The 27,545-nt window shown below is 41.8% G+C and overlaps 1 protein-coding gene across 6 annotated transcripts; it reads left to right on the top strand.

Annotated features, from left to right (window-relative positions):
- The first annotated feature begins 3,436 nt into the window (after positions 1 to 3,436).
- On the top strand, positions 3,437 to 26,014 carry HYKK (hydroxylysine kinase). 6 transcript variants are annotated; one of them, XR_007137063.1, is made up of 7 exons: positions 3,437 to 3,639; positions 8,399 to 8,532; positions 9,153 to 9,519; positions 10,688 to 10,827; positions 18,431 to 18,614; positions 22,836 to 23,014; positions 24,562 to 24,625. XR_007137063.1 is itself a non-coding variant. In XM_047796287.1 (6 exons), the coding sequence occupies exons 3-6, from the start codon at positions 9,174 to 9,176 to the stop codon at positions 25,020 to 25,022; spliced, it is 1,131 nt and encodes a 376-aa protein (XP_047652243.1). In that variant the 5' UTR covers positions 3,437 to 3,639; positions 8,399 to 8,532; positions 9,153 to 9,173; the 3' UTR covers positions 25,023 to 26,014. The 6 variants fall into 6 exon arrangements, 5 of the variants coding, with proteins under 5 accessions (XP_047652243.1, XP_047652245.1, XP_047652244.1 ...); XM_047796287.1 differs by lacking the exon at positions 22,836 to 23,014 and having other exon boundaries at positions 24,562 to 26,014; XM_047796289.1 differs by lacking the exon at positions 22,836 to 23,014 and having other exon boundaries at positions 8,399 to 8,536; positions 24,562 to 26,014.
- Positions 26,015 to 27,545: the final 1,531 nt, after the last annotated feature.

Below are 27,545 nucleotides of genomic sequence, written 5' to 3'. Positions count from 1 at the left end.
TACCCTGCATATAACCTCCACACTTTTAATATGGAGGCAACTTATGTTAAAGTGACCATTTAGGACTGAATTCATCTCATGGACAAAGTTGTGTATTACAAGAGAAAAGGCCTTATCTTGGTGGATGCAGGATGGTGGTGCTGTGTTTTCATAAGCCTGTACCCTAAAGTAATGTTTTGTGAATATGGTTTGCTGCTCATTGATCTAAGAATATCTGCCCTGGAGTTCCTGTTGTGGCTTGGCGGAAACAAATCTGACTGGTATCCATGAGGACACAGGTTCAATCCTTGGCCTCGCTCAGTGGGTTAAGGATCTGGCGTCGCCTTGAGCTGTGGTGTAGGTCACAGACCTGGCTCCGATATGGCATTGCTGTGGCTATGGAATAGGCCAGCGGCTACAGCTCCAATTTGACCCATAGCCTGAGTACCACCATATGCCAGAATATCTGCCCTTTCTTCCACTCCTAATAACCTAAATGAATAAAGCTTATTAAAATTTGGTATTCATAAACTCAAATTGGTACATTGTTTAGAGTTTTCTAAGGATTCCAGTTCAGTATCCTAAGAAATTATTTCTTTTACAAAAGCTACACCAGCAGGAACATGGTGATAGCTTGAATATCCAGAGTTTTCAAGGAAACTTAGCATGACATCAGTGTTTCATTTTTGTTAGTTTATGATTCTCGCTTGATGCCAGCTTTGCTTTTTAATTATGAATTATTTTAGCTTCAGTTTTTTGTTTGTTTTGTTTTGTCTTTTTAGGGCCACACTGGCAGCATATGGGGGTTCCCAGCCTAGGGGTTGGGTCAGAGCTGTAGCTGCCAGCCACAGCCACAGCAATGCAGGATCCAAGCCTTGACTGCAACCAACACCACAGCTCATGGCAACTTCTGATCCTTAATCCACTGAACAAGGCCAGGAATCGAACCTGTGTCCTCATGGGTGCTATTCAGATTCGTTTCCGCTGAGCCACGACAGGAACTCCAGCTTCAGTTTGTTTTGATAGGAGTTGTTTGGTTGATAAGTTTTCCAAAATATCAAATTATAAAGCTTGTGTTTGGTATATTTCAAAGAAAAAATTACAGAAGCAGATGTATATGTAATAACCACAAAATCTGCTTGTATGATGACAGTTGTGTTGTCACTGTGAATTTTGTGTTTGCCAACTAAATAGCTTGCAGTCTATAGTTTATTATAAAATTTGTGGGCTATTTTGTTTTTATAGGATGTTTAATAACCTAAACATTGTTGATTTTGTTTCTAATTTTTCATCCCTAAACTCTTTTGAGAGCCATTTCCTAAGTTTCCCAGTGAGCAAATGGAGAAGAAAAAATTTAATAAAATAGTGACATGACATTTCTTGTCTATCAGTTTGGTGGAGCTTTTTTTTTTTTTTTTTTTTTGTTATTATCATGGTATCCTATATTGGCATTATTGAGGAAAAACATGATTTGGTAGCCTGTATTAAGGGCTTTGATTCTCTTTGATCCAGTAATATGACTGAGCCGTGTATCTTAAAAGACATCACTAAGTGGGCACAAAAGATTTATGTATGAGGACATTCTTAAAGACAAGGAAATGCTTGTTTAAAGTTACAAAATACGGGTTATTTCTAAAGAAGTTATAGTGAATGTGGAAAGAGGTGTGCCAAGGGAGGCAATAGCCCTGTCCCTTCAATTCTCACCACAATTTCCAGATTTAATCTTCCCATCCTTCATCCTAAGGAAAATAGAAGAAACAACAGCAACAAAAACAAGACCAATAGAGCTGGAATGGTGAGAGGGTACAGAGAATTCAGTACCTGCCTGAGGGAAGAGCAAGCAGAAGGGCCTACAGAGCCAGTGGGAGTCAGATTTTGGTTACAGATAATCCTTTTAATCACAGTTGGTCTTTGACAATATAAAGGAATGATACATTAAGAAACCTGCTCTGGGGCTATTAAAAAAACAACCTGCAACTTGGAAATTAGAAAATGAAGCAGCTAAGAACCATATCAAAGGGAGCAAAGAGGAGAGAGATCCCTTCAGCCGGTGGTTAATAAGAGGTTTGGGAAACATCCAAGTTAATTAGTCAAGGTGACTGTAAATAACTGGAGTGTGCCATTTCCTGACCAGGAGGTAGGCACCCTGAGAGAGGGAGATGTGCCTGGACAAAAACAGACTTAAATTGGAGTTCCCATGTGGCTTAGTGAGTCGTATGGACCCAGCACAGTGTCCGTGAGGATGCAAATTGGATCCCTGGCCTTGGTCAGTGGTTTAAGGATCCTGTGTTGCAGATATGGCTCCATCCGGTGTTGCTGTGGTGTAGGCCTGCAGCTGCAGCTCCCACTTGGCCCCTAGCCTGGGAACTTCTATATGCAGCAGGTGCGGCCCTTAAAAGAAAAAAACAGACTAAGTTGCAGGCGTGAGTGATGTCCTCCAGTAGAGAGAGTGCTCTGTATTATCAGAGAGGTTTTGTTTGCCTGTAGACATGTAGCAGACTGGCCATCAGAGCCCAGTGCCCTTGACAATTAAGGTCACCAACTAGCGGGTTATTGCAATTCCTAAAGCAGCCTCTTGATAATCATGTGGTTTCTGCTCTTTCCTGCAGGAGAATCCACTAGTTGATCTACCTAAATAAGGATTGTGACCCAATTATCAGCTCAATTTCTCTGTAAATGAATCACTTACCACATCAGACCTGAAACCCTCCCCCCATGCCCCGGCCCAGGGGAACATTTTAGGGTGGCTTTCCCACTCCTTTTACAGCTAATATATTCAGTTCAATGGCTTGAGAAGAGAGTAGAAAACATGGTACTGTGCTGAAGCTTAAACTAGCACCCGAGTGACCAGGTCTCCTTGAGGCTCTGTGCCATCTAGACTTCACTTTCCCCCATCAGTACAAGGAACGTGTGGACCTATCCGATGAATAAGACAATTTGATGTCCTAACATTCTTGTAACCTGGGAGAGCTAGGTCCTGTGCAGAACGCTGCCAGGCCCAACTCCCAGGTCCTCTGCGCAGAACTCTTACACTTCCAGGGGACTGAGTGGGTTTGGGCCATGCTTGCAAAGCCTCTGGGATACGTGTTTCCAGCAGGAAGGGGAGGAAGGGCTAGGAAAGAAAAACGAGGATGTGAATTCTACCCACACACCTGGAAATCTAAGAGAAGCAGTCCACGAAGCCTCCACAGCTACGTGGACCGGGAAGAACTGCGAGGTGCCACTCAAGAGCTGAAAGCCTGCTAAAGCCTGCCAAGGGGTGGGGCGGAATCTCGAACAACCAATCAGAAACCAGAAGTCCAGTTTTATAGAGAAGTAGCAGGGTTCTGACTGGAGTCACCACCGAGAGAAGGCGGGTCAGGATTGCAGTAAAGCCCATCAGAAGCCCAGTCTCAGAATTTCTGTTCGCAGCTTCCTAGGCAGGCCAGGGGCAGGGCGGGTTGGGTAGGCCTGGTAGTGCTTAGTCTTTCCAGGAGTCTGTGCTGATTGGCGGCAGGGGGTATCCAGGAGCCAATCAGAAGTCAGGGATCTCGGGCTCGGAGGACGGGCTGACCGAGGGGCGGCTGGTACGGCGCGACCTCCCAGCCAGAGCGCGAGACAGCAGCCAGGGTCGAGGGCCACCGGAGAACGGATCCACCTGAGGACCTCGGGTCGTTGCGGGTGAGCCGGGTGGGGAAAGGAGAAGCGAACCCCCCCCCGGGGGGGGGCAACCCGGAGAGCAGGGAGGCTAGCTACAAGTCTGGGGCCAGGAGTCGTGAACCTCGGGGTCTTCCAGTCCCTGCTTCTCCTCAGACATTCTGCGTGCGTGATGCGCCAGTCAGTCACCTCTCTGGACCGCACCCGTAATCCAAAGACTGGCCTGAGATCCCAGAATTGAGGAGTGGCACCCAAGACGCCATCTGGTCCAACCCTGCCGAGACCTGTGTGGAGACCCTGGCAGAGGGCAGGTGTGGCGCCTGGCACTTGCGGCCAGGTGTCTGGTGCGAACAATTTCTTAGGGCTCCACTGGACCTCACTAACATAATAACGCTCTGCACCTGACTTGCGCCCTCCCCCTCCCTTATTTTCCTGCCTCTTGGATCAGCAACCCCTCTGCAGCACACTAGCCCACCACTCTCGTCTCACCCAGCAGGAAGATACTCAGAGCACCCATTGTTAAGCTTAGGTAGAATTTACTGGATGTTGTAACACTGAGAGTGAGGGAGAAAGAATCAAGAATGACTCCTGTTTCTTGGCTGGTATACCTTACACAAAGTGCAGAGTTTAAGGTCCGGCCCCCTCGGAGTTGTAGGACAAAGGTTTTGAAATTCTGGCATAAGGCCTAGAATTGGAAAAAAATTGCTTTCAGGGTGCTTTCTCTGAAGCCAGGTCAAACACTGTTGGCAGGAAATATCTGCTGCCTATAGGATTTGAGGTCCCTTGCTGGTCCCCTCCACCTGTACAAAAGACATTTGGTTAAGACAGACTTTGCTGATAACCACATTACTTTCTACGTATTTACTTTTTACAGGAACTGACTTGATCTATGCCATTCATACCATAATTTGAAGTCCTTGTATACAAAGAAAAAAGGCAAATTTAAGTTCAAAAAGAAAGATCTTTAGAAACATATAATATTAGCACTAAAAGTGATTTTTAGGGATGATCTACTCCAATTCCAACCCCCTTCTTCTTCTTCTTCTTTTTTTTTTTTTCTTTTTTGACCACAAACAATTTCTCAGGGATAGAATCCAAGCCACAGCTGCAGCAACAAAGGATCCTTAACACACTGCGCCCCCAACTCCCTTTTAGAGGAGATATGAATAGTCCAAAGTTTCAGAGGCTAAGAAATAGAGCTAAAATATGTTTACTTTCTCCCAGCATAGAACTTTTATCCCTCCATTTAAAAAAAAAAATGTGGTAAAATACACTTAGGCAGCACAACTTTTTATTACACCAGGCTGCCTTTTGGTGGCTAGAGCTGCCAACATTGCTTTAACTTGCTTTAGAAAATAGGGCTCTTCAAGCAGAGGCTTAACAAACCCCATTTAGGAATGTTATAGGCCTTAACTAATTGCCTCTAAGTTTCCTTCCAACTTTAAAGATTTATAATTAATATCAAACTCAGAATTATTCTGACGTCTTTAATGGTTTATAAGTGTTGAAAACTTACCCCAGGATTTCATCTTGGATTTAAAGCATTAGTTCAAATTACATTCTGAATATGGGCCATACACCTGTTTATAAATCTCTAGAAGGAATGTTAAAACCCCATCACATGTAAAGTCTTAAGCCCAAATACAATGTGACAGGATGTATTGGTTCCCAGAAGTTTCAGGTGCAAAGATTATCTTAAACTCCATTTAGGCTTTGTCACAATGCCTTTAGTGAACAAAATCTGGATGACTTAATTTGCACAATTGCTCTGATCAGAAAATAGACATGAGGAGTTCCCTTCCGGGCTCAGCAATTAATGAACCCGACTAGGATCCATGAGGATACGGGTTCAATCCCTGGCTTGCTCAGTGGGTTAAGGATCCAGTGTTGCCATGAGCTGTGATGTAGACCATAGACACGTCTTGGATCTGGCATTTCTGTGGCTGTGGCCTAGGCCAGCGGCTGCAGCTCCAATTTGACCCCTAGCCTGGGAACTTACATATGCTGCAGATGTGGCCCTAAAAAGCAAAAAAAAAAAAAAAAAAAAAAAAAAAAAAAAAAGGCGAAAGAAAAGAAACAAAAGGAAAAGCAAAGAAAAAGAAAGTAGATACGAGAAGTGATTGTCAAGAATGCAATAACTGGGGGAGTTCCTGTTGTGGCTCAGTGGTTAACGAATCAGACTAGGAACCATGAGGTTGTGGGTTCAATCCCTGGCCTCACTCAGTGGGTTAAGGATCTGGTATTGCTACGAGCTGTGGTGTGGGTTGCAGACGAGGCTCGGATCCCTCGGTTGCTGTGGCTGTGGTGTAGGCCAGCAGCTGTAGCAATGATTGGACCCCTAGCCTGGAAAAGACAAAAAAAGAATGCAATAACTGGGAGTACCCTTCATGGCTCAGCGGTTAACGAATCTGACTAGGATCCATGAGAGTGTAGGTTTGATCCCTGGCTTGCTCAGTGGGTTGGGGATATGGCATTGCTATGAGCTGTGGTGTAGGTCACAGATGCTGCTCAGATCCCCGCAGCTGTAGCTCCGATTCAACCCCTAGCAAGGGGAACTTCCATATGCCTGAGGGTACAGCCCTAAAAGGCAGGGGAAAAAAAAAAGAATGCAATAATTGTAACAGGTGGTGGAAACCTACAAGCTGCAAAGGGGCTGTGCAAGCTTAGAGGCAGGAGAAATCATGTGTGGGTGGAAGATCAGGAATGACTCCATGGGGAAGGGACTGGCCTTTGAGGTTTATGTTGTTATCTCTTGAGTCATCAGGCTGTAGTCTTGGGGCTGAGTCAGAGGGGGGTCATGTGGGAGAGCCCTAGTATACCACCATCTGTTTTATCCTCTTCCCCTCACTGGAGTAAGTTGGACTTTGGCTATCATAGATCTAAAGTGATTAGACATTAACAGACATAGGTCTGATTTGGGGAGCTCTGAGAAAGTCCCAAGACCCTACCCCCACCCCCTTGTCATAGCCAGTCTCTCACAAGGCCTTTTTTTTTAAGGTAAAACTTAGACATTCAGTGAGATTTACAGATCTTATGCTTAAGTTTTGTTTGTTTGCTCAAATGACTAAGGCTTTATTATTTGTGGAAAACATTCTTTTTTTTTTTTTTTTTTTGGCCAGGACGTGCAGTGGCTTTATGTGGAATATTTGTTCCCAGATCAGGGATTGAGCCCAAGCCACAGAGGTGGTAGTGCTGAGTCCTAACCACTAGACCACAAGGGAACTCCTAGAAAAGACTTGAGATTTGTGTTTGTTCTTGATCAACACTTAAGGAGGCTATGAATTAGACTTTGGCTTGAGGGAATCTTTCTAGTGGTTTCTATTACATTTATAGTTGTACAACGATCATCACAACCCAGTTTTACAGCATTTCCATCCCAAACCAGCCCATCTCTCCCCACCCCAACCTGTCTCCTTTGGAAACCATAAGTTTTTCAAAGTCCTTGAGTCATTATCTGTTCTGCAAAGAAGTTCATTGTATCCTTTTTTTAGACTCTGAATATAAGTGATAGCATATGAAATTGATGTCTTACTGTCTGACTGACTTCAAATAGTATGATAATTTCTAGGCTCATCCATGTTGCTGCAAAATGGCATTATTTCATTCCTTTTTATGGTTAATATTCCATTGTGTAATATTCCATCTTCTTTATGCCTTAAGTTTTAAGCAAAGTTTTGACAAATACATACACTCATGTAACCAAAGTCTATTTATGATCCAGAACATTTTCCTCCCAGAAAGTTCCCTCAGGCCACCTTCCTGCCAGAAGCAACAATTGTTCTGATTTCTATAAACAAGAGCTAACTGTTTATGAGATTCTTTTATATAAGATTCTTCCACTACATCCCTTGAACAGCAGTAAAAATTGTATCCTAAAATGCAACACATCCTCAAGATCTTATTCATTATTTATAATTTAGTATGAAGGGAGGCTTGGAATTAAACTATTTTGGGAAGAGTGGGAAGTGAGATTGCAAGGATCTTAAATTATTTGGTTCCTAAAGAAAGAACCTACATTGCCTCAGAAGCCCTACAACGCCTTTCATATATATTTGTATGCTCAGGAACTATGCCAAATATGTGTAGCAGAGGGCGGTATTATCCAGGGTAAGAAAACGGTCCCCTCCCCATCTTGTTTATCCAAATCATATTTACTAACTCAATTCAAATCCATCTTCTCAAGAACATCTATCCTTAAGCTGTAGTAATTTCTCTTTCCCCTGAATTTATATCATAGTTCTTGTAGATAATAATTTGATGTCATAAACTCAGATGTACCTTTCTTTTTAATAGGTGACCTTAATTTTTTTTTCAATTCTGCTTAGTGGAAATTTTATGCTTTACATTTTAAGGTAAACTCAGTGATACTTAAGTGAAATGTCACTAATAATTCAGGCATTTCAGGTTTATATTTAATTCACTGTTTTCTTTGGCATTCTCTCTCTTTATCACTTACTGCCTTATAACTTGTATTGAACAGCTTTTAAGTTTTTTTATCGTTTAGGATATCTGACTGTTGAGTTAACTTTTTAGAACCCTCTAAGCACATTTCCTATCTCCCATGGTGCCTTATGTGATACCTTGCACATCAGCCAACGCTTTGAAGTACGAACTAGATGATGATCTGTACAATTTAACAGAACTGGTGAATAGAAAAGTAAGATCACTCTATTTAAATTTATATTTTAAACCAAAACTGATTGTAATATAGTCAAAAGGACGTAATTATGGATTAGGAATCTAGAATACGGAGTTCTTACTATAACTTGGTATATAACTTTAGGCAAGACACTTAACCTCTCCGGATGTAAATTCCCCCTGTGAATAAAGTTGATGTTGCTGGAAGAGGTGGAGGAATTGGACTAGATGATACCAGAGTGTTTCCTGGTCTGTGGCTGAAAACGCACCTTTAGCTTGGTAGGTGAGTTTAGAACTCATTTGTGGTACAAGGAGTTTTATTGTTGTTGCTGTTTTTTCATGCAGAAGTTCCCAGGCCAGGGATCAAACCTGCACCATAGCAGCCCAAGCTGCAGCAGTGACAACACTGGATCCTTAGCCCGTTGAGCCCCAGGGGATCTCCACAAGGATTTTTATTCACTAGATTTTAATCTACTTTTTAATCTCATTTATTCATTTGATTTTTTAAATTTTGTGAGTAAAAATTAATAATCAAAGAAATACAGAATCAGTATGGGGAAACATTATTGGTCTGTCTTAAGAAAGATCATTTAGGAGTTCCCATTGTGGCTTAGCTGTAATGAAACCACCTAGCGTCTGTGAGGGGGCAAGTTTGATCTCTGGCCTCACTCAGTGGGTTAAGGATCCAGTGTTGCCGTGAGCTGTGGTGTGGGTTGTAGACACAGCTCGGATCCTACATTGCTGTGGCTGTGGCTGCGGCTGTGGTGTAGGCAAGCAACTGCAGCTCTAATTGGACCCCTAGCCTGGGAACTTCCAGATGCTGTGGGTGCAGCCCTAAAAAAAAAAAAAGAAAAAAAGATCATTTAAATAAACATATTCATTATATGTCTCCTTTCTAGTTTGTTTTTCCCTTAGAAATAATGTCAAGTGGAGATGGTCACCAGTCACAGGCTCTCACCAAACCCCCTTTCACTGAGGTACAAGCCTCTGCATTAGTGGAATCAGTATTTGGGTTAAAAGTTTCCAAGATCCTGCCACTTCCTAGCTATGATGACCAAAACTTTCATGTATGCATTTCAAGAGCCAAGGACACTACAGATGGCCCAAGTGATTATGTTCTCAAAATAAGCAACACCGAGTCCAGCAAAAATCCAGACCTGGTTGAAGTGCAGAGTCACATCATCATGTTTCTGAGAGTGGCTGGATTTCCAACAGCCTCTGTGTGTCGCACTAAAGGAGACAACATAACCTCTCTCGTGTCTGTAGGTAAGAGACCACCGCTGGTCGTCGCCTGTCTGTGTACACTACTACATTTTGGCTACAAGTAGAAATATCAAGAGCAGGTATGTTGTTGCAAGTGTAGAAGTGGTTATTTTTTCAGCACTTGGGAGAATCACAGCATCACCAAAGTGGAGATTGGGGCTCTGATTCAGAAGTGGTTAGAGCCGGGATCTGGTGTAACTCTTCTGTCTAGAAAGGACCTGATGGATGTGTAACTAAGCTAAGGGGACATGTGGAAATTAGGGGAACTTTTATTTTTAAGCAGAAAAATAATTAAATATTTTTATTCACCATTCCAGCTGTACATTTTGGCTAATGTAGTAGAAAGAACACAGAATCAGGAATTTTATTTTATTTTATTCTGTCTTCTTGCCATTTCTTGGGCTGCTCCCATGGCATATGGAGGTTCCCAGGCTAGGGGTCTAATTGAAGCTGCAGCCACCAGCCTACGCCAGAGCCACAGCAATGCGGGATCCAAGCTGCGTCTGCAACCTACACCATAGCTCATAGCAACACCAGATCCTTAACCCACTGAGCAGGGCCAAGGATTGAACCCGCAACCTCATGGTTCCTAGTCAGATTTGTTAACCACTGAGTCACAACGGGAACTCCAGAATCAGGAATTTTAGATCCCAGCTCTGTAATTACTGTGTATGTGATCTTTGGCACACAGCTTAAAATCTTCAGGCTGCGAGCACTCATCAGTGAAACTTGGTCCCTTTCACTTCTAAATGCCGAGACATACATAATAGTGTTCTCTAAGAAGTAGTTTGTCCCTAAAGAAGCCTGAGAATCTGTCATTTCTTTATCACCCTTTTTCCAAGTGTAAATTTATAAAAAGTGTATTGTAGGCATTCACTTACCAAAATAGGTAATTGATGTTGAGAGCTAAGGCTGGCAGTTGGGGTTACAATTCTGTTCGTATATAATGCCGGGTTTCAGTGTTTGAAGTTCTCTCTGTTCTACCTGCTTGCTTGAGCCACTCAGCCCTGCCTCATAGAATCCTGCTGACTTGTCTTAGGTTAGCACATTTTTTTCTCTTCTTCTGTAATTTCTATTATTCTTTGAGATAATAATTGCAAAGGCAGAACAGCCTCTAATCATTTCTTTTTTTTGAGAATGGTTGACAGGGTGTATCCTTCCGTCCATCTAGATAGCGGCTCTGAAGTCAAAAACTACTTGGTGAGGCTGCTGACTTACCTGCCAGGAAGACCCATAGCTGAGATACCCATCAGCCCTCAGCTATTATATGAAATTGGAAAGCTAGCCGCCAAATTGGATAAAACACTGGAGGTAAGATTTGGGGGTTTTATTTTATTCATAAGAATTTTTTATTTGTTGGTTTTGATTTACTTTATTTTTAAATTACACACAGGGCCAGACTCTCTTAGCATGTGTTAGGAAGGAAGCAGGATACTAGGTGCTTGAATTTATGACAATAAGTTTTCTTATCTTTTTTTTTTTTCTTTTTATGGTCACACCTGCAGCATATGAGAGTTCCCAGGCTAGGGGTCAAATCAGAGCTGCAGCTGCCAGCCTATGCCACAGCCATAGCAATGGAAACTCCGGATCCAAGCGGCATCTATGACCTATGTTGCAGCTTGTAGCAATGCCAGATCCTTAACCCACTGATCAAAGCCAGGATTGGAATTCACATCCTCACGAAGACAATGTCTGGTCCTTAACCAACTGAGCCACAACAGGGATGCCAAAAAGGTTTCTTTCTGCCCAGGTCTGTACTTTACTAGTATAAGGGCAAGATTAACCTACATCTTTAGAAATTCAAGATTTTTTTTAGGGCCGAACCTGCAGCATATGGAGGTTCCCAGGCTAGGGGTCGAATCGGAGCTGTAGGCTGGCCTACACCAGAGCCACAGCAACGCCAGATCCGAGCCATGTCTTCAACCTATACCACAGCTCATGGCAACACCAGATCCTTAACCCACTGAGCAAGGCCAGGGATCAAAGCTGCATCCTCATGGGTACTAGTCAGATTCATTTCTGCTGAGCCACAGCCGAAATTCCAGAAATTCATGATATTCTTTATGTAGCTCACTGAAAACAGTCTGCATTCACAAATTAAAACCTGAAGTTTTCATCCAGATAAGACATAATCAGCCAGAGCTCTATATGAAGCAATAGCTAAGTTATAAATGGATTGAAACAATTTGTGTGAAGGATGTTTTTGTCTTATAGAAATGATACCTTGTTTGACACACATTTTTCCACCTTCATTTAATCCAAACATGTAAGGAATTCCCTGGTTGTGTAGGCTAAGTTGTTGATATGAGACTTTTTCTTTTTTGAGAAAGGCCTTATCACTATGAACTTCCCTCTAAGAACTGTTTTTGTGGCATCACATAGATTTTGAATGGTTGTGTTTTCATTGTCATTCGTCTTGAGTTATTTTTTAATTTCCCTTGTGATTTCCTCATTGACCTATTGGTTTTTTAGTAGCATGTTGTTTAGTTTCGATGTAGACAGTTTTTCTCATTTCTTTTCCTGTGGTTGATTTCTAGTTTCATACCATTGTGGTCAGAGAAGATACTTGAAATAATTTCTATACTCTGAAATTTCTTGAAGTGAGTTTTGAGTCCTAGTATATGGTGAATCCTTGAGAATGTTCCATGAGCACTTGAAAAGAATGAGTATCTGCCTTTGAGGGTGTAATGTCCTGAAAATATCAATTAAGTCTAACTGTTCTATTGTGTCATTTGGGGTCTCTGTTGCCTTGTTGATTTTCTGTCTAGAGAATCTGTCCCTTGATGAGAGTGGGGTGTTAAAATCTACTATTTTTGTATTCCCATCCGTTTCTCCTTCGATGTCTGTTAGTACAGGTTGCCCTATTTTTCAAGTGTAATAACCTCTTCCTCCTTGGTTTAGACTGATAGTCAAATAGGCTCAATCACAGTCTAAAAAAAGAGTCTAGATTTTCTTACTTTCCTCCTCCACATTTTATGATTTTAGTGTTCTTTTTGTACATCTTCATGTTTATCCTTTTCTGTTCCTTGTGTTTATTGTCACTTTTACAGTAGGTTTTTGTTTTTTGTCTTAACTTTTAGATCTGTGTACTGGCTTATTTAAGTGATTGCTCTCCAGTTGTAATTTCCTCCATCCTATATCTTCTTACTTCTTTCCTATTTAGAGGAGACCTTTTAGTATTTCTTTAGAATGGGTTTAGTATTGCTGTATTCTTTTGATTTTTGTGTTTTGGAGAAATTCTTTATTTCTCCTTCTATTTTAAATGATATTACTGCTTGGTAGAGTATTCTAGGCTGCAAATTTTCCCCTTTTAGAACTTTACATATATCTTGCCACTCTCTTCTGGCCTTGTAGTGTTTCTGTAGGGAAATCAGCTGTTAGCCTTTTGGGGGTTCCCTTATAATTAACTCTCTATTTTTCTCTTTCTGCCTTTAGAATCCTCTCCTTATCTTTAGATTTGGCATTTTTATTATAATATGTCTTGGTGTGGGTCTGTTTGGGTTCATCTTGTTTGGGGCCTTTTCTGCTTCCTGTATCTTGATATCTGTTTCCTTTAGATTTGGAAAGTTTTCAGTCATAATTTCTTCAAATATATTTTCAATCTCCTTTTCTTTTTCTTCACCTTCTGGAATCCCTATTATGTGTAGATTGGTCTGCTTTATATCATCCCATAGATCTCTTATATTGCTTTCATGTCCTGATTGGGTGATTTCCATTATTCTGTATTCAAAGTCACTTATTCTTTCCTCTGCATTTTTCATTCTGCTCTTCAATGCCTTAACTCAGCTCACAACTCTGCAAATGAATTTTATAATTTTTCTTGGCTCCTTATTATATTTTCTAGTTCCTTTCTGAAGTAATCTACATTATTGTTCATATCTACTCTTAATTCCTTCAGTATTTTCACTCTCTCCTTTTTCAACTTTGTGTCTATTAGACTGTGGTGGTCTGTTTCATTGTTTGCTCCTTCAGGGGAATTCTCCTGTGCTTTTAACTACAAATGATTCCCGAGCATCTTCATTTTGCTTATATTTTTCTTATTCTGTGAGTTTAGGGAAAACAACTACTATAGTCTTGGAGAGCTATTTATATGCGAGAGCACCCCTGGGTAGTTTGTAAGGGCTTATTAGTTTTCGTGGTGTGGGGGCGGCTTTTGATTTGGATGCTGGCTGTCTCTTTGCTCAGTATGTGTAGGCTGTTATCCTCTTGATAGGTGGTGTGCTGGTGTAAGGCCTATGCTTGCTTTCAGGAAGATGGAGGCAGTGAGCAGGGCCAGTAGCCAGTGCCTGGTTGCTGGGCCCTTGACAGTGGCAAGGACCTGCAGGGTGGTGGTGCAGGCTGTTCCTGGTTGCAGGGATCTGGGAAGTGGCAGTGACCCTCAGGAAGGTGTAGGTGGTGCCCAGAGCCTTTGCAGTGGCAACAGCAGGGTGTGTGTGTTCCCAGGGGAGTTAGGGCAATGGGTGGTGCTCAGTTGCAGTGCCATCCTCTGTGCCAATCCCTGAGGTGACTGGGGCCATAGGGGGTGCCTGTTCACAAATCCCTAGTGGTGGCAGGCCACACCCACCTCTGGAATCTGAGATGCCTGTGGTGGTTTGCGACCACTACCTGTAGCCCATGCAAGAGGCACCCTACCACCCGAGAGCCCACACATATGCCGGGAAAGATATTCCTATGCTGGTCCGCCCCTTCTCCTTTTGCTCTCCCAACAATGGTGCCCAGGCCTCCTCCTGTGCTCCCTCAGCTGAGATGCTCTGCTCCCCAGCCCGTGGTGCACCATGCCCTAGCCTCTCAGGCTGTCTCCACACAACCACTCCCAGAACTGACCTCCAAAGCCTGAGTCTCAGCACCTGGCCCCCACCTGAGTGTCTCAGCCCGTGATGTCTGAGGGCAGTGGTACCGATGGTCTGTGCAGCTCTCTCTCTCCTTTGCCTTCCTTAGTCTGGCTGCTGTGCTTTTCTCTGAGGCTTTGAGGTTCCCCTTTCCAGGACTGTGGCCTCCCAGGTGAGGGTTCCTTTCCTCTTTCACAGCTTCCCCTCTGGAGTGCTGGTCCATCCTGATTCCTTCCCCTGCCCTTCTCTCTCTCTCTTTTTTTTCCTTTTGTTCTACCCAATTGTGTGGAGGGTTTCTTGCCTTTTCTTGAGGTTTCATGTCTCCTGCCAGGGTTCAGTAGATGTTCTGTGCCAATCGTTCTACCTGTAGATTTTTTTTTTTTTTTTGATGTTTTTGTGGGAGAAGGAGAGCGCCATATCTTACTTCTCCGCTATCTGGATCCCGCCTCTCATAACAGAGTTCTTTATAGACTTTTCCTTCTATACTCCCTGTGCCCTTCATTAACATGCCTGTTGCCATTGAGGTTTAACTTCTACGGCTAGATTCTGAAATGGAAAATATAGTTCTCAGTGGGAAATGGCACACCATCATTGCTGACAGTGAGTTCTGTTGTGTAGTTAACCACCTATTGCTCTGCTGTGCAACTTATTTTAGATTGTCTCACAGGGGACAGGGGACTTCTAGAGGAAACCATAAAAGCATGATGCAAATTTTATCATGCTTTATTCCATTGCTCATCCCCTCACCTAACCTCACCCCATACCTTTGCAGGTGTAAGTTCTTAGTTTCTATCTAAGCACTAGGAACTCCAGAGTCTGCACACTCAGGGGCAGAATTTTAATTTTGTAGGAGTGGCAGAGGCCATGACTGCTCTACTGGAGATGTGGCTGGGCCATTGAAGCTTCCAGCAGCTGGACAGGCCTGGGGACCCAGAGTACAAGGAGTCCTGAGGGTGGTCATTGCCAGAATTGAGGCCTTCGCAAATGAGGTGATCGACTGATCTGTACTGGAATTTGGGTATTTCTTGGTTCACAGATGGGCTGGAGGTCAGTCTCAGGAGATATCATTTAAATGCAAGAAAGAAGAAAATACAGGGTACATTTAGGAGTCTGATTGTAGTCAGTTTTGTAGTAGAGGAAGGAAACACGTTGCTTGAGAAATGGGAATTGGGGTGAGAGGTTGGGAAGGAAGTTGACAAGAGGTGGGGCTTAGATAGACTAATAAAGAGTAGTGAAATTCAGATTGGTTTGCCAAGGAGCCAAAAAATGGAAAGGCCAGACAAGTCAGGCACATGAGCTACCGTGTTCACAGTCTTCAGGCATTTATTGAGAACCTGTTATGTATGAAATCTTTATTTACTTCATGTCTTAGTTTATCAACAGGTGACCATAAGGTTAGTATTGATACTCTGATCTTAAGGAAACTAAGATCTGAGATGTTAGTGATAGAACTAGTTGAAACCCAGATCTCTTTGATTCCAAATCCAGGTCCCAAGTATTCTTCCCACTACATACCAGAGCTGGATGCACAGGACAGCAGTGCTACTGTTCTAGAAGCTGACTCATAGCCTTCTCTGAGTGGACTGTTCTCCACTGGAAACCCAACAAGAGTGTTATATTTTGCTTTCTTTAAAAATGAAAGTGGGAGCTCCTGTTGTGGCTCAGTGGGTTAAGAACCCTACATAATGTCCGTGAGGATGTGGGTTTGATCCTTGGCCTCATTCAGTGGGTTAAGGATCCAGTGTTGCCACAGCTGCAGCGTCGATCACAGATGTGGCTTGGATCAGGTGTTGCTATGGCTGTGGCGTAGGCCAGCCACTGTGGCTCCAATATGACCCTGAGCTTGGGAACTTCCATGTGCCACGGGTCCTCAGGTGTGGCCCTAAAAAGACAGGAAAAAAAAAAAAAAGAAAGTAAGGGCTTCCCTGGTGGCTCAGCAGGTTAAGGATCCAGCATTGTCACTGCTGTGGCTCAAGTCACTGCTGTGGCACAGGTTCCATCCCTGGCCCAGGAACTTCCACATGCCTTGGGCACAGCCAAAAAATAATAAGTAATATATGCACATGGCAAAAATTCATTAGTACCCAAAGGTGTAATTTTCTTTCCACCGTCTTCTCCATTCTTAGTTCCTTTCTAATCCAACTCCCCAGAAGTCACAACCCCTAACAGTGTTTTCCGTGTTTTTTATGCAGAGTATTTTTGTGATCCACGGTGACATTTAACACATCAGATGGTCAGGAGATTCAAAACCATGTCATGTGGGAAGTAATTGAAGGAACTAGAAAGGCTTACTCTGCAGAGACTGAGGGGCAGAAATGCTTTCTTCAGACATCTGGAGCACAGTCATGGGGGAGAAGACTAATTCCATTCCCACTGGCCCCAGAACCTGTGGAATGGACACTGTGGGAGAGGCAGATTTTAGCCCAGCAAAAGGAAGAACACAGAGACATGTCAATAAGGGTAAAAGTACCTCCTACAGGAAGTATTCAAGTACAAGCTAAGTGACCACTTAGCAAGGACATGATCATGATAACAGGAACATCAGGGAAGTTTTCAAACTCCAGGTCAGGTGAGTGGGTGTGAAAATCAATTTAGAGGAACGTTTTTAAAGAAAAATAAGCAAAATGCAAAATACCAGAATATATCACATGTAAGATTATAAGTCCTTTTTTTTTTTTTTTTTTTTGTTCTTTAGAGCTGCACTCACAGCATATGGAAGTCCCAGGCTAGGGATCGAATCAGAGCTACAGCTGCCAGCCTACACCACACCCATAGCAACGCAGAATCCAAGTGTGGTCTGTGACCTACACCACAGCTCACGGGAATGCCAGATCCTTAACCCACTGAGCAAGGCCAGGGATCAAACCTGCATCCTCATGGATACTAGTTGAGTTTGTTACCACTGAGTCACAACAGGAACTCCTAGATTATAAATGTTATCATGGAAACTTTTTCCCCCTGGGTGTGTGTTGTCTGTATACCCAGTTGTAATGTAAAATGTATTTCTTACTGCAAGTCATGGGCAAAAAAAATATGAAAGCTACTCCCCTGGGTGACGACCTAGGCACTTTCTAGTACTCTGTAAAAGAGATCTGGTCCTCTCTCAGGCCCATAGTGGCAACTTGTCATCCTTTTCTGAACTCTTCTCCAGTTGCGCAGAGATAGTCAAAGTCACTTAGAACCTTAGAGTGGTCAATGTAAAGGCCTTTCCAGGAGTCCACTGGTGCCCTAACGATACAGCCAAAAAAAAGTCTTTCCTATTTTAGAATTTTCTATGCTGAAGACGTTTATTTACTCAGCAAATATTGCTTGAGCAGTGCCTTTTGCGTACTAGGCACTGTTCTAGGTGCGAGGATACAGTAGTGAACAAAGCACACCAATTACAAGCCCCTGCACCTCACAGAGCTTACATTCTAGTGAGGCTAAACAATGAGGTAAATAAGCGAATCATGGTGAACATTAGACAATTCACGCTGAGTGCTTAAGGAGAAAAAAATAAGCAGGGAAGAGGGATAGAAAACACTGGAGGGAGCACTGAAAATTTAGATGGCGTGGTCCTGCAGAAGGTAACTTTTGAGTAAAAACCTGGTGGAAATGAAGGCACTAGCCATACGGATTCCTGGGGACATGAAGAGGTGGGAACAGCAAATGCAAAAAGGGGTGAGAACTTCCCTGGCCTGTTCCTTGAATAGCAGGGAGGCCAGTGTCATTGTCCTTGGAGGAGAATGAGAAAAAGGAATCAAAGATGAAATCAGAGAGGGAACAGGGGGCCCAGCAGAGTCTTCAGAGCTGCGTCCAGTTCCTTTGGTGCCCTGTGGATAGTCACACCTGTCTTCACCCATCTGTGAAGATCGGGTGAGATGGGAGAGTACTCTCATCTGTATGATATCCTGTAGAAATATGAAGTTGTTACCACTTTTCAGATTAATGTAAATGGAGCACATCCGTGACCATGAGAGAAGGCAGCTCTCCCTAAGGTATCCTGGCCTACCCTTTGGAGGGTGCCGTCTTCCAGCCCACAGCAGACCTCTCAGTAGTACCTGTTCCAACCGTCAAAAAGACTGAGTTTTTTGCTTTTGCTTTAGAAGTTCCATCACCCAAAGTTAAGTTGTCTTCATCGGGAGAACTTCCTTTGGAACCTGAAAAGTGTTCCTCTTCTGGAGAAACACCTGCCTGCCTTGGGCCAGAATCGGAATCGCGAGATTGTCAGACAGGTCATTCAGCTGTTCAAGGATGAAGTCATGACCAAATTAAGTCATTTTCGAGAATGTGAGTATCCTCCCCCGGTCAAATTAGTATTTTTCTTGATTTTTAAATTGTCAAATTTCAAACTATCAGAAAAGTATGGAGGTACAACTTTATTAAATCTTAAAACCTTGTCATATTCATTCCTATTACTTTTTAAAGAATAATACTTTCCCTTTCCTTAAAAATGCTACATTTGGAACCTCTTCTAAATTTGACATGATTCTACCTCTCCCCTCCCTACTAATATTACTACACGTGTATGTATCCATAAATCACCCATAGTAATATTTTGCATATTTTCAAACTTGAGATAAATGACATCACACTGTATTTTATCATTCTGCAACCTGCTTTTTTAATTCAATATTATGTTTTTCAGATTGACCCATTTAATATATGTTCATTAGTTTTAACTGTTGAATAAGTATAACTCCATTGTGTGTGTGTAATGTAATTACCTAATTTATTTGAATGTACTGTAATTTTTTTGGTCTATTCTCTTGTTAATGCAGTGTTAGGTTGGTTCCTTTTTTTTTAGGATGTAGCAAACCTTTTGACCGAGCATGAAGTACTGGTCAAAGGGCACAGAACTGAGGAGGCATTTCTAGCAAAGCTTTGAATGGGCAATGTGTGTCCTTTTCACCCTCTGCTTTCTGTAAGAGTAAGTTCAGGCTGCCAGTAAAAAACACCAAAGACTGGTGGCTTAAACAACAGAAGTGTTTTTTCTCATAGTCCTGGAGACTGGATGTCTGAGATCAGGGTGACAGCACGGTCGGGTCCTGCTAAGGACTCTTCTCTCTGTGTCCTCACGTGGTGGAGAGAGAGCTAGCCAGCTCTGTGCTGTCTCTTCTTCTGAGCACACTAATTCCATCATGAGGGCCCCACCCTCTAAACCCAGTTATCTCCCAAAGGCTCCATCTCCAAATACCATGGCACTGAGGCTTATGGCTTCAACATATGATTTGCTGAAAGTGGGGGAGGCGAGGGGGGGACAGTGGCACTTTCAGTCTTACTTTATATAAACACTAAGTATAATGTGGTTTAAAAATAGAGTTGATTTCTTCCCCCTCAAACCCATTTCCCCCTCCCAGTCATCTTCATCTCATTAAAATGGTATCCACTATTTACTTAGCTGATCTGACCAAAAACCTAGTCATCAGCTTGACTTTGTTCTTTCTTTTGCTCCTCACATCCAACCAAACTCTATCCGTTCTAACTTCAAAAGATACCCTACTCCTGGAGTTACCTGGTGGCACAGCCACTTAAGGATCCTGGTGTTGTGGAGCTCCTGCTGTAGCACAGGGGGATCAGGGCCTCTTGGGAGCACTGGGATGCGGGTTGGATCCCCGGCCTGGCACAGTGGGCTAAGGATCTGTCATTGCCACAGCTGAGGTTTAGTGACAGCTGCAGCTCGCATATGCAGTTCCCTGTCCTGGGAAATCCATATGCCATGGGGTGGCCAAAAAGGAAGAAGAAAAAAAGAAAAAAAAAAAAGATCCTGTGCTGTTACTGCTACTATTGTGGCGAGCAGTCAATCTCTGGCCTGGGAACCTCTGCATGTTGTGGGTGTGGCCAAAAAGAAAAAGAAAAAAAAAAAGATACCCTACTTCTGTTTTTTTAAGTTTTCAATTACAGTTGATTTACAATATTCTGTCAATTTCTGCTATACAGCAAAATGACCCAGGCATACATATACATTCTTTTCCTCATATTGTCCTCCATCATGTTCCATCACAAGTGACTAGATATAGTTACCTGTGCTACACAGCAGGATCTCATTGCTCATCCACTCCAAATGCAATAGTTTGCATCTACTAACCCCAAACTCCCAGTCCATTCTACTCCCTCCCCCTCCCCTTTGGCAACCACAAGTCTGTCCATGAGTTTGTTTCTTTTCTTTTTCTTTTTTTTAGGTAAAGGAGAAAAAGATAGCTTTACTGCTTTGCCAGGGAAAGGGGGCCACAGCAGGCTAATGTCTTAAAGATTGTGCCCTGTTTCTTTTCTGTAGATAGGTTCATTTGTGCCATATATTAGATTCCACATATAAGTGATATCGTATGGTATTTGTCTTTCTCTTTCAAACTTACTTTGCTTAGTATGAGAATCTCTAGTTTCATCCATGTTGCTGCAAATGCCCCATTATTTTGTTCTTTTTATGGCTGAATAGTATTCCATTGTGTATATGTACCACATTTTCTTAATCCATTCATCTATCAGTGGACATTTAGGTTGTCTCCATGTCTTGGCCATTGTGACTAGTGCTGCAATGAACATAAGGGTAAATGTATCTTTTTCAACGAAAGGAGTGGGACAATATGGTAGTTCTATATTTAGTTTTCTCCATACTGTTTTCCATAGTGGTTGTACCAATTTACATTCCCACTAGCAGTGAAGGAGGGAACCCTTTTCTCCATGCCCTCTCCAGCATTTGTTATTTGTAAACTTACTAAAGATGGCCATTCTAACTGGTGTGAAGTGGTACCTCATTGTAGTTTTGATTTGCATTTCTCTAATAATTAGTGATGTTGAGCATTGTTTCATGTGCCTATTGGCCATCTGTATGTCTTCTTGGGAGAAGGGGCTTAATATCCAAAATATACAAACAACCCATAAACTCAACACCCAAAAAACAAAAAACCCTATTGAAAAATGGGCAGAAGACCCCTAGCCTGGGACCCTCCATATGCTACAGGTGCTTTTTTTTAAAAAACAAAACAAAACAAAACACTTTTATTACTGTAGAGTATTCAATTCATAAATATACCACACTTTAGCTATCTTACTCTTAAAAGTTATTTGTGTTGTTTGCAGTTTTGATATGTTAAGAACAGGGCTCTGTGAATATTACTGTGTCTCCTGGTGTACATGTTCCTGAGTTCTTTGGATATATGACTTCATGAGCTAAGGGGTAGGATTACTAGGTCCTAGTACATGTCCATATTCAACTTTACTAGATAATGCATTTTCCAAAGTGTTTGTATGACTTTGTACCACTACTAAATGAGTGTAAAAGTTTTCATTCCTCTACAACCTAGGTACTATCAGATTTCAATTTTTGCTGATCTGATATGCGTATAATGGTTGCTTTGTGGTTTTATTTTTTATTTATTTTTTGTCTTTTTGCCTTTTCTAGGGCTGCTTCCTGCGGCATATGGAAGTTCTAAGGCTAGGGGTCAAATCGGAGCTGTAGCCACCAGCCTACGCCAGAGCCACAGCAACGCGGGATCCGAGCCGCTTCTGCAACCTACACCACAGCTCACGGCAATGCCAGATCTTTAACCCACTGAGCGAGGCCAGGGATCGAACCCGCAACCTCATAATTCCTGGCCGGATTCGTTAACCACTGCACCACGACGGGAACTCCTTATTGTGGTTTTAATATACATTTCCCAATTTATTGGACATTTGGATATATTCTTTTGTGAAGTGCCTTTTCAAGTCTTTTGCCTATTTTTCTGTTGGGAATTTTTTTCTCATTGATTTTAGAAGTTCAAAATATTTTTTGGATACAAGCCCTCTGTTTGTTATTTGTGCTATAAATATTTTGTCCCATTCTGTGATTTGTCTTTTTTCACTCTCTTTATGATGTGTTTTGATGAGTGATCCTTAATTTTTTGGTTTCAAATATATCACTCTTTTACTTCCTGATTAGTGTTTCCCACTTTAGTAGAAAAATTTTCCTACCTGTGGTCAGGAGATATTATCCTATATTATCTTTGTAAAGTTTTAGTTTTTGCCTTTCATAATCAATCTATAATCCATCTGGAATTATTTTTATTTATGGTGTGAATTTTTCTTAAATTTATATATGGCATAAAATTTCCCATTAACATTTATTGAAAAGCCAAGTTTTCCCCTTTGTTTTGCAGTACCACTGCTGTAGTGAATCAACTATGTTTTTGGATTCTATTTTACTCTTTTGGTCTATTTGTCTATCTCTGCATCCATTCCACGCTGTGTATCAGATAGGCTAGGTCATGCTGCAGTAACACATAACTCCCCAATTCTTTTTTTTTTTTTTTTGGCTACACCTATGGCATGCAAAAGGTTCCAGGCCAAGATCAAACCCATGCCACAGCAGTGACAATGCCAACAATGCCAGATCCTTAACCCACTGAGCCACCAGGGAACTCCAATCCCCCAATTCTTGTGGATTAAAATAACAAAGGTTTAGTTCCAGCTCAAGCTGCAGATCTATCTTGGATTGACTAGGGCTCTGTATATTCTCATTTGGGGATTTAGACTGATGGAACTTTCACCAACTGAAATACTGGGGAAAGAGAATGTAGTCATTGTACCCTGGATCTTAAGGCTTCTTCCCTGAAGTAATTCCACTTCTCTTCATATGTCTGTGGCCCAAAAAAGCCACATGTCCACATACAACTTACCCACCATGTTTCTGGAAGATAACTGGAATATTTGTAAGTATCCCTAAAGATTACCACATAGTCTTAATTTCTTTAAACTTCTAAGTCTTCATATCTGGCAGAACAAGTCCTCCCATCTTCTTGAGTCGTTTGTTTAGATCTACTTATATATTCACTTTGTACAATAGATAGCCAATTACTTTATGAACCTCTAAGGAAGAAAAAACATTGCCAATCAAACTATTAAATGGCATCAACTGTATGTTGAATTCCAGTATTTTTCAGTAGTGTTCATTGCTTCTACACGCCATCCTGTCATCGTCCTTTATTACCTAAGCATGATTTACACAATCCTAATTCATATAGAAGAAATCAGCCTTATATTTAGAAGCTAATATTATAGACTTTATATCATGTACTTACTCACTCAGAAGTTTAAGCCAGTGCTTCTCAAACTATCCATGGTAAAAGACAAGTTTGAGTTTTCCCCTCAACCTACTGCAGTATGATAGATGGTCCTACTGTTCAAGATTGGCTCATGGCTCACACCACACATGACCTACCATGGAAGTTTGACAACACCCAAACTAGTCTGTACTCTATTAATGAGATAAGGCCCATCAAAGAGTATGATCCATCAAAGGTCATACTCTTTGATGAAACATTACTATGACATTAGCTAAACAATCTCAATTTCCATTTTTTCTCATGCAGAACAGACACAGTTTGTAGGTCAGCACAAGCCACAGGTGCCACCTCCACCCCCACCCCCCACCCCCTACTTTGAGTGGTACTGACTTTAAATGCCGTCTATTCTAGTACTCAAAAGACTGGGGACATTTTTTTGTCACCAGAAATTTATTTTAGAAGTTCCCATCATGGCTCAGCGGGTTAAGAACCTGACTAGTATCCATGAGGATGCGGGTTTGAACCCCTGGGTTCAATCCCTGGCCTCACTCAGTGGGTTAAGGATCCGGTGTTGCCACAAGCTGCAGCATAGGTCACAGATGCAGCTTGGATCTGACATTGTTGTGGCTGTGGCGTAGGCCAGCAGCTGCAGCTACAATTTGACCCCTAGCCTGGGAACTTCCATATGCTGCAGGTGTGGCCCTAAAAAAAAAAAGAAAAAATAATAAATTTAGTTTAGAAATCCTAGGTTAAAATAAAGGCACATTTAGCTCATTCTAGGACTCTCTGTTTCTAATAATAGTGTATATGTGTGTGTGTATATATACACACTCACATACATATGTAAACACTTTTAAACACTTCTGCTTTGAGGTAGTTCTTTTCCGTTTACTCTTTTCATAGCCAAAATGAGGTGTTTGCAGGAACTACAGTCTCCATGTTCTGACCATGTAGTGATGAAAAGCAAAAGCAAAAAAAAAAAACAAAAAAAAACAAAAAAAAATCAAAATTGCCTGCTTTTATCCTTTTTGGAGGAAATTATTTTATTTCAAGAAAAAGAAGGTTAAACTCTTTATCTCTGAGTGCTCACCAAATTATTTGAATGTCCATACCTGAGAAAGAGAAATGGAGAGAAAATGAACTGGACTACTAAAAACAACTGTTTTTACTTGGCTTGATTTTTCTCCTTTCAGGTATCAATCATGGAGATCTCAATGACCATAATATTTTAATTGAGTCCAGCAAGCCAGCCTTTGGAGATGCTGTGTATCAAGTGTCTGGGATTTTAGATTTTGATGACATGAGCTATGGCTACTATGTATTTGAAGTGGCAATCACCATCATGTACATGATGATTGAAAGCAAGACTCCTATACAAGTAGGAGGTCATGTCCTTGCAGGGTTTGAAAGTATAATCCCACTGACACCTGTGGAGAGGGGTGCTTTGTTTCTACTTGTATGTGGTCGTTTTTGTCAGTCCCTTGTCATAGCTGCATATTCTTGTCAGCTATACCCAGAGAATGAAGAATATCTCATGATTACTGCAAAAACCGGGTGGAAGCACTTACAGCAAATGTTTGACATGGGCCAGAAAGCTGTAGAGGAAATCTGGTTTGAAACTGCCAAATCCTATGCCTCTGGGATTTCTATCTGACTACATAAAAGTTCACATTAACTTGGGTAATTAAAAACCAGGAGGACTAACTCTAATTCCCTAAAGATTTTCCCTGCACAGTTAAAAATGAACTGATTGTACAGATCAATGCACATGAAACCACTAAGGTCTTCCAGCAAGTTTATGACCATTTTTGAAACCTAAGAAAATACTCCTTGAGCAAGGATTTTTCTATGGGTCTCGCTTGCCTTGTGTTTTAAACAGGCAGTGTTATTCTGAATCAGATAATCTCTCAAGGTATACTCTAGCCCCAAAATCAATCATTTTTTTTTAAACTTTGAAAGTTTCAGAGTCATTATACACACACACACACACACACATATAAAATAACTGGATTAACATATAGACCTAGTTAACCTAACGTCAACTCTGTGAAGCCTTCTCCCATCTCTTCATTCTCCAGAATCACTTTGTACCCTGTCTACCTTATGGCACATCACTTGGTATCATGGATTGTGACTGTACAGCCATCTAGCCTAAGAGCTATGTGATGGTAGAAACTTTGTAAAACTTTTGTCTTTCATCTCTTGCATCTGATATAGTGACTGTCCTATGGTCTTTAAAAATATTTGCAAAATTAATGTATGCTAGAAGAAAGGCTGGAGAAAATAAGGCACACACTAAGATGCCTTAGGAGGAAACACAGATGGTATTCATAAGAAAAAGCTTTAACTTGTTTGAGAGGGCAGTTGAGATAGATGCCAGAATATACTGGAACCGCAAGGAAGCAAATAAGACCCCCAGGCAAGCCAGTAACTCCTGAGTTACCTCAGTAGTTTTCAAGTCAATACCAAGAAAGTCCCTAAGCAGATATTTTAAAATTTTCTCCTACTTATGTTTCTTTTCATATGAATACGTAATACTGATGAACATAGCCCATGTATACTTGACTTTAATCATACTACTGTATTTCCTTCGCTGGTTTCTCTTCATGCCCCCTTAGTATGATTTAGTAAATAGCTGTTTACTCATTCTTGTCATTTTATTTTCATTATTTAATTATTTATTTATCTTTTTAGGGCCACACCTGCAGCATATGGAGGTTCCCAGGCTAGGGGTTAAATTGGAGCTGTAGCCTCCAGCCTACACCACAGCCACAGCCACAGCCACGCCAGATCCGAGCTGCATCTGCAACCTACACCACAGCTCATGGCAACATCGGATCCTTAACCCACTGAGTGAGGCCAGAGATCGAACCTGCAACCTCATGGATACTAGTCAGATTTGTTTCTGCTGAGGCACGACGGGAATTCCCATTCTTGTCATTTTCATCATCCATTCTCTGTGGATAATGCAAGTCTAGAACCCTGCTCATTCAAACACCTTCTCAGTAGTTCTCTCTCTCAATACACATGAGTGCATATTGACTGTATGTCTCTCCACCTACTCACCTACCTAAGAACTATCTATACTCCCCAAACTAGGTCTCTCTGAATGGTCTTCTGTCATTCACTTGCATCATTCTGCTATTCACCTTTAACTTCTCTGTGCCTCTATTTTCTTATCTATAAAGGTGAAGTAGGATCTGTCTTACATAGTGCCTGTGGTACCAGTCTCAGAGAGTTAGTTGTGAGGATTTCATAGAGATTAATGCAAAGTTCTTAGCACAGGGCTCGGCACACTGAAAAGAATAAATATTTATGAAATGAATGAATCAGGTTATCCAAACTCAAAAAACTGCAGTAGTTTCCTACTTGCCTCTCTCATATTCAACCAGTGATCTGATTCTTAGGATTCAGAATTTTAGAACAGTAAATGATGACCATAATCTTTGTCCTTCAGGCCCTACTGTTTAACAATAGATAATAAAAAACCAACATTTACTGAGTACTAAGTACTCAGTTTCTTTCAAAGAAACTTTCTCTCCACTCTCACAACACTTCTGACACTAAATGTGTGGGGTTTTCACGCACATTAAACAATTCTGACACTCCTAGGTATTAGAGCAGACCCCCAGATTAAGAGCTCAGTCCCACAAAAATGCCTCTACTTCAGATGCCAGCCTCAAGTCCTAGGTTGTACTTTTGATCCACTGGCTGTAATTTGGGGGTTCCCAGGACTTCCTCCTTACATTTGATATATTTGCCAGAAGCGCCCACAGAACTCAAGGAAAAAGTTTATTAGTTTATTATAAGGGGTAACAGCCAGAGGAAGAAGTATGTAACATGAGGTCCAGAAAGGTTGAAAGCCCAGATGCTTCTAGCTCTGTGGAGTCAGGGTGCACCATGCTACCAGAATGTGGATGGATGTGCTCACCAACCCAGAAGCTCTCTCAATCCCTCTGGTTAGGGTTTTTATGGAGGCTTCATCGGTGATCGAATCAACCTCCCTCCCATCTCCCCTCCCCAGAGGGTGGGGGCGGGTAAGACTAAAAGTTTCAGCCCTCTATTCACTTGGTTGGTTCCTCTGACAGTCAGTCCCCATCCTCGAAGAGTCACCTCTGTTAGCATAAATTCAGGTGTAGCTGAAAGGGGCTTATTATGAATAAAAAAGCCACTCCTT

Source organism: Phacochoerus africanus, chromosome 9 (genome assembly GCF_016906955.1).
Source record: "Phacochoerus africanus isolate WHEZ1 chromosome 9, ROS_Pafr_v1, whole genome shotgun sequence".
NCBI lineage: Eukaryota > Metazoa > Chordata > Mammalia > Artiodactyla > Suidae > Phacochoerus > Phacochoerus africanus.
Note: the sequence above shows the minus strand (reverse complement) of the source record. Positions and strands in the feature narration are given on the sequence as shown.